The 13,147-nt window shown below is 50.3% G+C and overlaps 1 protein-coding gene across 1 annotated transcript in view; it reads left to right on the top strand.

Moving 5' to 3' along the window:
* The window catches only part of DSTYK (dual serine/threonine and tyrosine protein kinase), a 49,375-nt gene that overhangs the window by 31,750 nt on the left and 4,478 nt on the right, over window positions 1–13,147 (top strand). The window contains exons 4-12 of the mRNA XM_043569256.1: window positions 2,134–2,366; window positions 2,774–2,857; window positions 3,492–3,668; window positions 4,281–4,410; window positions 5,633–5,789; window positions 6,246–6,378; window positions 8,372–8,485; window positions 9,922–10,036; window positions 12,694–12,828. Coding sequence (XP_043425191.1) covers window positions 2,134–2,366; window positions 2,774–2,857; window positions 3,492–3,668; window positions 4,281–4,410; window positions 5,633–5,789; window positions 6,246–6,378; window positions 8,372–8,485; window positions 9,922–10,036; window positions 12,694–12,828 — 1,278 coding nt within the window. The remainder of the gene's footprint in view (window positions 1–2,133; window positions 2,367–2,773; window positions 2,858–3,491; window positions 3,669–4,280; window positions 4,411–5,632; window positions 5,790–6,245; window positions 6,379–8,371; window positions 8,486–9,921; window positions 10,037–12,693; window positions 12,829–13,147) is intronic.

The raw sequence follows: 13,147 nt of genomic DNA, 5'->3' as shown, positions 1-13,147 counted from the left end.
CCAAATCCTACCTAGCCTTCAAGGCCTCTTCTAGATAACATTTTCATCTCTCTTACAGCAGATAACACAGAGTCTGTGGATGGTACCTCTTCAGAGCACGAATGAGCGTGCGAATGATGGTATACGGCCGTGTCACGCTTATACAAAGGACATAGAGTTGACTCTAGCAAACACAGGTGCCTTATTTCTTACAGGTCTTTCTAGTATGTGTGCTGCCGAAGCGAGCACTCACAGGTCTTTCTAAAGATGAGCAAAGATACGTCTTTGGTGAATTCCCCCCGTAGGGAGGACTTGCAGTGGAGATGCTAGGAAGGCTTCTGACTCACTGAAACAAAGCTGGCACATCAGTGCCAGTGGCACAGAGCCCTTGGTAAAGGTGGGCAGACCGTGAAATATTTGACTGTATATTAGGTGCCAAGTACACCAAGTTTGGTGCCTGGGAAGCGGTGGTTAGTTCAACAGACGCAGGGGGACCTGGGAGCGTGTAGATCAGGCGTCTAGCTCTGTTAACTGCATGATGGATTTGTGAAGCCACTTCCGTACTCGGCTGTGTGTTAGACGAGACTTGCATGGCTACTACTTAACCTTGTTCTAAGTTCTTCCCGGAGACCCTTGATGCAATAAGTAAATTTAGAAGAGGCCAGAAGATTTACCAGCTGGCCTGGGGAACCAGATTTCTGGTACCGTTTTTTTGTTTTGTTTCATTTTGTTTTGTTTTGTTTTGTTTAAATAAAGGTAATGCAGGTATGCTGGCTATATGGCATACACACTTCAGAAAAGACTTTTGGGGTGCCTGGGTGGCTCAGTCAGTTAAGCGTCTGACTTCGGCGCAGGTCACGATCTCACGGTTCGTGGGTTTGATCCCCACGTCGAGCTGTGTGCTGTCAGCTCGGAGCCTGGAGCCTGCTTCAGGTTCTGTCTCTGTCTCTCTGCCCCTCTCCCACTCGTTCTCTCTCTCTCTCTCTCTCTCTCTCTGTCCGTCTCTCCCTGTCTCTCTGAAATATAAATAAACATTTGAAAATTGTATTAAAGAAAAGCCTTTTTTTTTTTTTAAAGGTAATACCTACATACATAGAATAGTTCGGTCAAAGGGAATGTAGGTGATTTTGTTGATTTGTTGGTTAGTTTAAAATTCTGATAGATTAAAAACAATTTTTTTTTTGTTAGATATTATGGGATCTCCTCCAAAGAGGTAGCACCGATTTAAATTCCCACAGTAGACATGAGAGTGCCTTTTTAGGAGTAGAGTTTTTGCAGGTAACTTGCCTTCTCTTAAGTTCTGTCCTCAGGCTGGCAAGACAGATTTCTGATTCTGGGAGGTAGCTGGATGGTGACAGTGTTCCAGTTTTACTTTTTATTTATCTAGCAGTTGATTAGTGCTGAGTCCCCGACTCTCGGGTTTTTCCAGGAACTAGGCAGTGTGAAAGGTTACAAAGGCTTGGCAGTCCCTGAGCTTTGGGTTCGAATGCTAGCCGTATTACTTCCTAACCGTACCGTACCCTTCCGGGTGCCGCCTTTGTCCTTCCTTTGAGACTGTCTCCCAACCCGTAAAATGGGACCAATAATACTCACCTGGCAGGGGCGCCTGGCAGGCTCAGGCAGCTGAGTGCCCGACTTCGGCTCAGGTCACGGTCTCACGGTTTGTTGAGTTCTAGCCCCACATGGGGCTCGCTGCTGTCAGCGCAGGGCCCGCTTCTGATCATCTGTCTCCCTCTCTCTCTGTCCCTCCCCCTCTCACGCCCTCTCAAAAATAAAACATTAAAAAAAAAATACCCACCTGACAAGGTTATTGTGAGGATTAAATTCGATTGCATATATAAAATACTTAGTATGGTGCCTGTCAAATGGTCTGCACTCAATAAATGATCCTCCTCCTATAAAGGCGACGTGAAAGCTGACAAAAATCAATGGGCTCGTTCTAGACACAGTTGCTTTTTCTCAGTATTCTTAGATGCCTAAGTAGTAGAGGATCGCATGGCCCCGGATCATACTGAAGGTCAGAGCTCGTCAGCCAGCCGTGTCTTTTACAGCCATCGTGCTGGTAGCTCCTCGGCTTTGGTTGGGGGAGGCCCTCATTCTCAGTGCCTGCCCCTTCCTCTCACAGCCCACTGGCTTCTTTCTCTGCCTCCATAGATGTCATTGTCCCTGAGAACGGAGAGCCAGTGGGCACCAGAGAAATCAAATGCTGCATCCGACAGATACAGGAGCTCATCATCTCCCGGCTTAATCAGGCGGTGGCGAACAAGCTGATCAGCTCAGTGGATTACCTGCGCGAGAGCTTTGTCGGCACCCTGGAACGGTGCCTGCAGAGCCTGGAGAAGTCCCAGGATGTCTCAGTTCACATCACCAGTAATTATCTCAAACAGGTACTCGCAGCATGGCCAAGATACCGTGTCGCAGGTGACGCACAAAGCAGACACCACGCAGAAACCCAGCCTCAAGTTAGCCCGGAGTTGCCCTTTCACCCCTCTGCCCACCCCCTTTGAATTATATTGAACTTTTCCGTCACATGAGCACTGCCTGTCGGAGGGGCTTGTGAGCTGCACAGTCGTAGTTCGGGTGATGAGCTAGGTAGAAGGTGAAGAGGGAAGGAAAGGGGCCCAGAGAGCCGCAGAACCGATGATGCACCTGCGTCGACTCTGCACTCGTATCGATGGGTATATTTGGGAACCTTGAAACTGGACCCTGCCTTAAGTAAACACTATTTGTCACATTTTCTAATCAGCCCCTCTGCTCAGGGCGTATTGACTTTGGTTTGTGTGTTCTCTTCCAGATCTTAAATGCCGCCTATCACGTCGAAGTTACGTTTCACTCAGGGTCCTCGGTTACAAGGATGCTGTGGGAGCAAATCAAACAGGTGGGGCTTGCTTAGAGAAACATTCTCTGGCCCTGGTTGGCTCAGAACCTTAGTCACCCCAATAGCAGCTAGGATGTCTAGGATCTTCTGTTGGTGTAGGTAGGTGGCCGTTTGTCCCGATTTGCCTGCCCAGGACAGTTCTGGTTTATGCCAGCTCTGAGATAATTAGGAGCGGAGCCACTTTAACGCTTGAGAATGGTGCGTTTAAATATTTTATGCAGCCGTAAGACTCTCCTTCACTAGCTTCTTCAGATTCCTTTCTCCCCAGCCGAAATGTTTTCTCAGAATCAGGCTTTCCTGCCAGAGGCCATTTGTGTGGTTTCTTTTCTGGAATTTGATGTGGCTCTTATTCCATACCGAGTTCAGAAAGGGAATTCCGGGCGCCCCCGGCGCTGACTGCATGTAGTGAGGGTTTGTGAGCCCGTAGACTAGGCCTAGTGTTCTTTGATGCTTTCCTTTGGTCTGAGCCCTGATTATGAGGTAGGTGGAATGGGAGAGGAATCTTGGCCTTCACGTGGCTGCTTTCTTACTAGCCTGCTCCTAACGAGTGGGTAGCCCAGAGGGGAAGGGCGTTGGCTCTTTCTGGTGGCTCCTGTCCCCACCCTTGCACGTTCTTCCTCTCTTCTTCCCGCAGATCATCCAGCGTATCACATGGGTGAGCCCACCCGCCATCACACTGGAATGGAAGAGGAAGGTGGCCCAGGAAGCCATCGAGAGCCTCAGTGCCTCTAAATTGGCCAAGAGCATTTGCAGCCAGTTCCGGACCCGACTCAACAGTTCTCACGAGGCTTTTGCAGCCTCCTTGCGGCAGGTGCGTATGTCGGAAGAGAGAGAAGAGCCTTACCTGTCGAGCAATATTTTGCCCACTGCTCTGCGTGTAATTTTTCTAAGATCATCAGTGTATCTTCTTCCTGTATGTTAAAGGATAATATCATGTTTTAGGAAGTTTCATCAGTACATTTCTCACGTGGAGATTTTTCTAACTCTTGGGAACAGGAAGGGAACTCAGTTAATTTCTCCCCATTTCACTGAGTGAGGAATGAAAATCAAGGGGTAGGAATTTTATTTATTTAGTATTTTAGAAACGAGTCACAGGGGAGGACGACTTTGTAACTTTCACACCGGTTCACAGTTATGTGACGTGCTTGTCCCCTCAGAGTGTGCGTGTGTGTGTGCGCGTGCACGCGTGCACATGTGTGTACGTGTGTATAGAGGGGAGGGTGTGGAGATGGCGCATCCAGGAGGCAAAGTGGTTATTCATCGAGAGCTCACTGTATGCCAGTGTCGGAGCCGCGTTCTGCACAGCTTGTGTAACTCTCTCAGTTGTCCTCAGCAGGTAGATATTATTGTCCCCATATAATAGGTGAGGAAGCCAAACTAGGGACTTGGAAAGTCACGTGTCTTCTTTCTGTTTCTCTTCCAGCTAGAAGCTGGCCACTCAGGTCGGTTGGAGAAAACAGAAGATCTCTGGTTGAAGGTTCGCAAGGATCATGCCCCCCGCCTGGCTCGCCTTTCTCTGGAAAGCCGTTCTTTACAGGATGTCTTGCTACATCGTGAGTCCCTGTCTTTCCCAAGTAAATTGGGAGAAGTTTCTGGATACCTGGCGTTCGCAGGTTCTACCTCTAGCGCTGCTTCCTTGCAAAGCTACCTAAGCACCCACTGATGTGTTTTTGAAACCCTAAAGTCTGTTTGGTCCCACTATTTGTCACAGAATCCATTTCTTTTTTTTTTTAATTTTTTTTTTTTAACGTTTATTTATTTTTGAGACAGAGAGAGACAGAGCACGAACGGGGGAGGGTCCGAGAGAGAGGGAGACACAGAATCCGAAACAGGCTCCAGGCTCTGAGCGGTCAGCACAGAGCCCGATGCGGGGCTCGAACTCACGGACCGCAGGATTGTGACCTGAGCCGAAGTTGGACACTTAACCGACTGAGCCACCCAGGCGCCCCTGGTCCCGCTATTTGTATAGTTCAAGTGACATGACAGGTTTATTTAAATCAAACCAGTTAGGGGGCACCTAGGTGGCTCAGTCAGTTAAGCGTCCAGCTTCAGCTCAGGTCACGATCTTGTGGTTCATTGGTTCAAGCCTCGCGTTAGACTCTGTGCTGACAGCTCAGAGCCTGGAGCCTGCTTCAGATCCTGTGTCTCCCTCTCTCTGTGCCCCTCCCCCCCTTTCAAAAAAAAATAAACAAAAAAAATAAATAAATCAGACCAGTTAGGGTACTTTCTACTAGTTTCCAGTACTGTCAGAATTACAACTTCCTACTTTTAGGTCTGTGTCTAAGAATCCTTTTTTTTTTTTTCCTTTTTTCTTAAACAAGATATATATTTTCTTCATAGGCAGTCTTTAAGGTTTTATTTTTAAGTAATCTCTACACTCAACGTGGGGCTCGAACCCACAACCCCAAGAGCAAGAGTCACACGCTCCACTGACCGAGCCGGCCAGGGACCGCACACATCCAAGAATCTTAGGGAGGATGGGGCGCCTGGGTGGCTCAGTCGGGTAAGCGGCCGACTTCGGCTCAGGTCATGATCTCATGGTCTGTGAGTTCGAGCCCCGCGTCGGGCTCTGTGCTGACAGCTCGGAGCCTGGAGCCTGTTTCAGATTCTGTGTCTCCCTCTCTCTGACCCTCCCCCGTTCATGCTCTGTCTCTCTCTGTCTCAAAAATAAATAAACGTTAAAAAAACTTTAAAAAAAAAAAAAAAAGAATCTTAGGGAGGTTGGCCAGCAGGCTCCCATTCCTCCTGCCCCATCCCTGTCTCTGTATTTCATAGGTAAACCTAAACTGGGTCAGGAACTGGGCCGGGGCCAGTACGGTGTGGTGTACCTGTGTGACAACTGGGGAGGACACTTCCCGTGTGCCCTCAAGTCGGTCGTCCCTCCGGATGAGAAGCACTGGAATGACCTGGCTTTGGAGTTTCACTACATGAGGTGGGTTCTCCTGTCGTTCATCCCTGTGGGAAAAGATCCAGAGAAGAAGCCAGAAGCCGACACGACTTTTGTACCAAGAGCTGCAGCGTCCCTGGTCTCTCCATTCCTGTGCCCCGTGGCAGGGTGTCGTGGACAGTATTTCTGGGTTTGTTCCAGTCACGTGCTCTCTGCCAGGCCTTCAGTGGCTTTGCTTGCCCTCTCCCCGCCATCCTGATTTCTCACAGACTCCGTCTCCCGTTGGACTTCTTCCTTAGTCCTTGCGGCCTGTCCGTCTCTAGATTCTGTGACGCTTTGTCCTCACTGGAGGCCGTTGTCTTTCCCTTTCCTCTGTACCGAGGGCCGTTCCCCCTGGACCTGGACTGAGGGTGGTCTCTGGGGTATCCCTTCCCACGTGGCGGCACGCTGTGCAGGGTGAGACCGGAGCACGGCAGCCGCGGCCTCTCTCGTTCCCACCAGGTCTCTGCCGAAGCACGAGCGCTTGGTGGACCTCCACGGCTCAGTCATCGACTACGGCTACGGCGGCGGCTCCAGCATCGCCGTGCTGCTCATCATGGAGAGGCTGCACCGGGACCTCTACACCGGGCTGAAGGTGAGGCGGGGCGAGGGGGTGACCGCGCAGCCGGAGCCACGGGGTCCTCCCCGGCCTGGCATCCCCCCTTGCCTGTCCGGACCTTCTAGCTTTCACGAGACGTTGTTGGAATAATCAAGCTTGATTACCCCAATCCAGAAAAACCTCACAGACTTCTCAGAGTCTGATTTTCGGCCCAGAACGCTGCCAGTTCGCCACAGTCACCTCTGGTGATGGTGGTACAAACCTAGACTACGCGGAGGAGCAGAAAAGCGTCCTATAACTTTTTTCGCTCTTGAGGGATGAGCCAATTTTTGTCGTTTAACCAGCCAGTATTTATCAGTGACTCCTTTTTGTCCAAGAGCCTGTATTAAGCACCAGAAGGGGATATCAGGAAGTGTGATTGCCAGGGGCCCCCGGCTGGCTCGGCCAGTGGCGCGTGTGACTCTTGATCTCGGGGTCAGGAGTTCAAGCCCCACTTCAGGTGGAGAGCTCACTTAAAAAAAAAAAAAAAAGTCTAATTGTCAGAAGCTTCTAAGAGACTTGTAGTCAGTGAGTATGTCATGAGGATTTGAGTTTGGTAAATATACCTTGATGGGTAAAATTTGGTAGAAGGAAGAGGCCACGCTAGGGGGAAGGAGGAGCATAATGCCCTCCACCTGAAGGACACTGGTCGTGTTGGAGCAGCTGTCTGGGACTAGGGGAGCGTGATGTGCAAAGACATGTTGAGAACAAATTGTAGAACACCAGAATTAAGAATTTCCACACAGGGGCGCCTGGGTGACTCAGTCGGTTGAGCGGCCGACTTCAGCTCAGGTCACGATCTCACGGTTCGTGGGTTTGAGCCCCGCGTCGGGCTCTGGGCTGACAGCTCGGAGCCCGGAGCCTGTTTCAGATTCTGTGTCTCCGTCTGTCTATGCCCCTCCCCCACTCATGCTCTGTCTCCCTCTGTCTCAAAAATAAAGAAACATTAAAAAAAATTTTTTTTTTAAAAAGAATTTCCATAGAATTCAAATCGCAGTCTAGACCCTGAAAAGCTGTTGAAAGATTTTGAGTGAAGAGGAGATACGGTCAATCGGATGCTCAGCTTCCCTCGCCCAAAGCAGCAAGGGAAGTAGAGACGCTCATTTCTCTGGTCCCTACACTGGGGCTCAGTGGGGCTGGGGGAAGCTAACCCCAGCGCATGTGGGTAGGTCCCTTCTCACAGATGCCTCTCATGCCAGTTTATGCGGACGCTTCCGGATATAAGACAGGAATCGCTAGAAATCATTGCAGGAGCCGTGGAAACTCAATAGGGTCGAGAAAATGACTCTCCCGGTGGCTCTCCCTCTTCATTTCAGAGGAGTTAAGCTCAGCACTGTCTGATGCTTTCCCACAAGAGGGCTAGAAAACTGAATCTCAGCTTCTGGATGAGTGATGTAATGTCCTCTGGAATTCAGGAGACCCTAAGTTGGAGGCCCGGTACAAGTAAGATGTGTGAGTTTGATATTTGAATCTGTAAAGCCAAACCTGGGCCAATGAGGCTTACAATGCAGCAGAGGTCATTCTGCCTGAGAAACCTAGAAATACCTTTTTCGTAAAAAATATGTTTTTATTTTCTTACTTAAAAAAATTTTTAAGTCATCTCTCTGCCGAACGTGGGGCTCAAACTCACGACCCCGAGACCAGCAGTCACATGCTCCGCTGACCTAGCCAGCCACGCACCCTGAGACCCGGAAGTACTCTGGGTCTCAAGGGCAGTTCCAGAGTTTGTTGGGGGTAGGGGATGGAAATGAACTCATGCGTTCAGTTGTTGGACCGTGCCTCGTGTAGTCCTGTTTGGGGCAACCCCTCAGCCTCCTCCTCCTAACTTCTTTCCTCTTCCCTTCTTCCCATCGACTCTCTGCGCTTGTCCTGTGTGCCCTAGTGCAGGCCGACTCTCAGTGCCCCGCAGAAGGAACTCTTAGTTGGTTTAAGCAGGTTGGACTGAGGAGTTGTCTTGCTAGTGACACGTGAGCCCTTTTGTCTCCCCAAGGCTGGGCTGACGCTGGAGACACGTCTACAGATAGCACTAGATGTGGTGGAAGGAATCCGCTTCCTGCACAGCCAGGGACTTGTCCACCGTGATATCAAGCTAAAAAATGTCCTGGTGAGTAGAGCTGTTTCCCCGAGATAACGCCCCGCCTCCGTGGGTTAAGTGACCTTGGGAGGGTCCGCATGAATGTGAGTTTGATCATAGGAAGAGGCTGCCGGAAGAACAGTGGATTGATGGGATCTCAGACATAATGCTTGGGGAGCGTGAAGCCGCATCATAGACTGAGCGTACGTTGCTTAAGGCTTTTCCTCCGAACACTGTTGAAAAACTTCAAACTTACAGAAGAGAAAAGAGTGGTACAATGACCACATACGGTTCACCCGGATTCATATTCTCTTTCTCCTGGGTTAGTCTCTCTCTGTTCCTCAGTCTCGCACACACGTACGCACACTCTTTGTTCAAGTATATGAAAGTGAGTTGCAGATAACACATTCCTAAGTACTTGAGCTTGTATCTCCTAAAAAGGACACTCTTCTGTGTAATTAAAATGCCATTATCACCCCAAAGAAATTTAACATTGGTAGAATACTGTTAGTTAACATGCAGTCTATATTAACATTTCCCAGTTGTCCCAAATATGTTTAGTTACCCGAATACGGTCATTTGTTTGTGTGTTTGATCCAGGGTTCACTCCAAGGGTCGTACAGCGTACTTTGTTGTCATGTTTTTTATCCTCCTTTAATCTGGAATAGTCTTTCTGCTCTTTTGTGCTTTTGTGACGATGTGTTCGAGGCTTCCAGGTCTTGTTATTGCTTAGGGTTTGATCCCAGGTGCTGGATGAGGGCTGAGATGGGTAAATGCACCTTAAAGGTAAGGTGGTCATGTTCCGTTATCTCAGTTGTAGAGACTCCTCTGACATATTCTCTTGACACTGTGTTGCATTATCATTGAGGTGTTTCTGGCAACAGGTACATACAGAGAGATGACAGCAGTTTGGGGGGAAGGGAAAGATCGTCCTAAAATCATAGGCCGAAACCTAAGAGGCTTATCTGTAGTCAAATGAGACGTAGATTTATTCTCTTGGGCCTTTGGGAAAGGAAACTGCAGGGAATTCAGGAAACTCTCCTCACCTCACCAGAGGACCTCAGCCTTCTTACTTAGCAACTTTCTGCCCTGGGGTCTGGAGGTCAGAGAAGAAGAATCAGGAACCCAAATCCTTTCCTCCGTGTCCTTCACTTATTCATTCTTCCTAGACTTACTAAGTTCCTGCTATGTGCCAGGCAGTGTGCTAAGCGCTAGGTATACAAAGACGAAAAAGGCAGCCCCTGCCCTTAGGTTGCTTACAGTCTGGGGGGAAGATGGGAATGGGAACGAGTCTGGAGACAGGGAGGCGGGAAGCAGGATTGAGGAAGCGCTACTGGGAAGTAGACACCCGCTTCAGAGCTTGAGTGTGCCCCTGAGCTTGAGTGTGCCCCTGAGCTTGAGTGTGCCCCTGAGCGTTAACGTGCAGGGTCAGACGCAGGCTGACTCTTGCCCTGCTTTGTTGGCAGCTGGACAAGCAGAACCGTGCCAAGATCACTGACTTAGGGTTCTGCAAGCCAGAGGCCATGATGTCAGGCAGCATTGTGGGGACACCAATCCATATGGCCCCTGAACTTTTCACAGGTAAGTTGCAGGGCAGGAGTGGGCCTCAGCAGGGCTCCATGCTTTAATGAGTTCTACCTCTTGCTTAAGTAGTATCCACAAGTACTACCGGCCGGTCTGGGGTGGGCAGGGGAGAGCCAGGGGAGGGGAAACCTAAAGACAGGTAGGGGGAAGGTGAGGAGGTGAAGGGGTGAGAAGGAGAAGTGTAACTAGGAGTCACCGAGTCTGTTTTTGGACGTTTCTCTGGGCTATTCGTGCCGCGGTTGCCATAATCAACCAGTTGGTTGATCATAAAGTCCTGATTGAAGAACTTCTGTACATCAGGAGTTGGCCCTGATCATCAATGAACTCGCTAATGACAGAGATCTATTAAGAGAGGTTAAATAATTAGGAAGCAGCATCAGACTGTGTGACCAGGTGCTAAATCGGGTGCTACATGATGTGATGCTGGTGTTCGGACAGGTGGTAAGTGAAGGTTGAAATGTTTGACAGTTGTATGGTATGAGATTTGGGGTAGGACTTGAGTCAAGTCCGGAAAAATTGGTACGTGGGCAGGGCATTGCTATTAAGCATGTTCTTGGAGCTAGGCAGTGCGAGTACGGTTTTTCATATATTTTGTTCCATTGAATCCTCACAGCAAGTCTGTGCTGCCGCTGATGCATTTTTGTGCCCATGTCACGGGTAGAGTTAAGTCCAGACTGGTGAACATCAGAAAGCCACCCCACAATGCTGAGCTAGAAATGATGGAGCTGGGATTGGAATCTAGGTCTTTCTGGCTCTAGAATCTAACCAGGTGTCTGGAAGGAGAGAACATTCTGGAGGCTGGGGAAAGGGAAGTATGAGGAAAATTGCCTGACAGGGGACAAATCCCTGTGGGGAGTAAAAGCAAACAAGGTTGGAGATGAAACACACCGAGCTTGAAATCCACACCGAGGAAGAAAGTCTCGTTGTGGAAGAAATATTGGAACTTGAGCTTTTGGGGCGCCCACGTGGCTCAGTCTGTTAGGCGTCTGACCTAGGCTCAGGTCATGACCTCACGATTTGCGAGTTCAAGCCCCACATAGGACTCTCTGCTGTCAGCACAAAGCCTGCTTTGGATCCTCTGTCCCTCTTCTCTCTTCCCCTCCCCACTTGCTCGCTCTCTCTCTGTCTCTCTCAAAAATAATTCTAAAAATTTGAAAAAAAGAACTGTGCAGGCGGGGGATGAGGACACGTTCACGGAAGGTCAGCTTAGCAGCGGAAGGTGGAGGGGCTTTGCGGGGCGAGAACCAAGGCAGGCAGACCAGGGGTTTGGGTCTCCAGGATCAGGCTGGTAGCAGCACTGACACAAGAAAGCCGTGCCGGATTCGGGATCAGTTCACGGGAGGAACGGGTGGGATTTTGTGGTTAACTAGGTGTCGATGGTGAACAGCAAAGGATGACCAGACGAGGACTCGAGAGTTTGAGCCTGAGGGGTTGGGGGGGGGGGGGGGGGAAGGGGTCGTGTCCGTGCCAGGGAAGAGGGGACGGTCCCGGCAGGCCCCTCATCAGCGTGGGGAAGAGTTAAAATGAGCCGTGTACGTGGCCTGCTCTCGTTGGCCTCACACACAGGTCCGGCCCCGGCCCTTCCCCGAGTGATGCGCGTGAGGGCAGGGGTGAGCGGGACCCACGGTGGACTCAGCATACAGTTGTTTTCTTTCTCGAAATTCACTTCTTGGAACATTTCTGCCCCCCCTCCCCCCACGGTTGTTTTCTTTTGGCTGCTTGGTATTTCACTTCCCTTGATTCTCTGCAGTCCATCCAGTTGCTGTCAGAAGAATCTTTCTAAAATAGGTTCTTCGTGTCACCTCCTGCCCTAAAACCTAAAGGACCTCATGCTGCCCATTGAATCCAGACTTTTCTGTCTTTTAAAAATCTTTATATTCTGAGGTGCCTGGGTGGCTTAGTCGGTTACGTGTCCAATTCTTGATTTCGGCTCAGGTCATGATCTCGTGAGTTCGAGCCCTACATTGGGCTCTGTGCTGACAGTGCAGAGCCTGCTTGGGATTCTCTCTCTCCCTCTCTCTCTCTCTCTCTCTCTCTGCTCCTCTCCCTTCTCTCTCTCTCTCTCAGAAAGAAAAAAATAAACTAAAAAAATCTTTACATTCTAAGGGCGCCTGGGCGGCTCAGTTGGTTCAGCGTCCTGACTCTCTTGATTTCAGCTCAGGTCATGATCTCACAGTTCGTGAGTTTGAGCCCCCGCATCAGGCTCCTGCATGCCTGCTTGGGACTCTGTCTCTCTCTCTGCCCCTCCCCACCCCCCCCCCTCAAAAATAAATAAATAATTTTTAAAAAATTTAAAAATTTTTACATTCTGGTTCCAATCTGCTCACCCACCTGTGTTTCCCGAGCTTATTTCCCCAATCCGACCCGTCAGGATGGGTCTTCTTGGCTGTTCAATCAAAATCAGAGGCCTGTCCTCCTCCTCCTTTGTCAGGCTCTGGTCTTGGCCATCCTGGTGTCTCGCATCGCCCTTCCTGTGCTGCGGTTTTGGGTAGAAGGTGGGCGTTGTCCGCGGTCCTGCCTACCGGGGTTGCTGTGGGAGATCACGGCTGTTGAAAGCTTTAGACAAAAAGGCGTGACGACCTCTGCGGACCCAGCTATAGGGGCACAGCTGGTCTCTCGCCCCGGCTCACTGCCGTCGCCCTTTCTCGCTGTAGGGAAGTACGACAACTCCGTCGATGTCTACGCCTTTGGCGTCCTCTTCTGGTATATCTGCTCGGGCTCTGTCAAGCTCCCCGAAGCATTTGAGAGGTGCGCCAGCAAAGACCATCTCTGGAACAATGTGCGAAGAGGTAAGAGCCACAGGCCCTACCCTGTCCCGACCCCGCCCCGGCCCCCATCGAGGGGAGACTGAGACCAGGCCCTGCAGCCGGGCCTCCCGTCGCCCGCTCCGGCTGTCGCACCGCAGGGCCACGTACCGTCAGGGAATCCGGGGAAGACCCCGAGGTCGCCCCTTTGCTTTCAGGTAGCATCGCGCCGAACCGTGTCAAGGCTTTTTTTTCCTTAAAATTTCCAATTCTTCTACTTCCTATGCCAGTGCGTTCCAGTGTTCTGTCACCGTTACTGTCAGGTTCTAACCTAGGTGTCTGCGGTCGAAGCCAGAACTCCTGA

This window comes from Prionailurus bengalensis, chromosome E4 (genome assembly GCF_016509475.1).
Source record: "Prionailurus bengalensis isolate Pbe53 chromosome E4, Fcat_Pben_1.1_paternal_pri, whole genome shotgun sequence".
NCBI lineage: Eukaryota > Metazoa > Chordata > Mammalia > Carnivora > Felidae > Prionailurus > Prionailurus bengalensis.
This window is presented reverse-complemented; position numbering and strand designations above follow the sequence as displayed.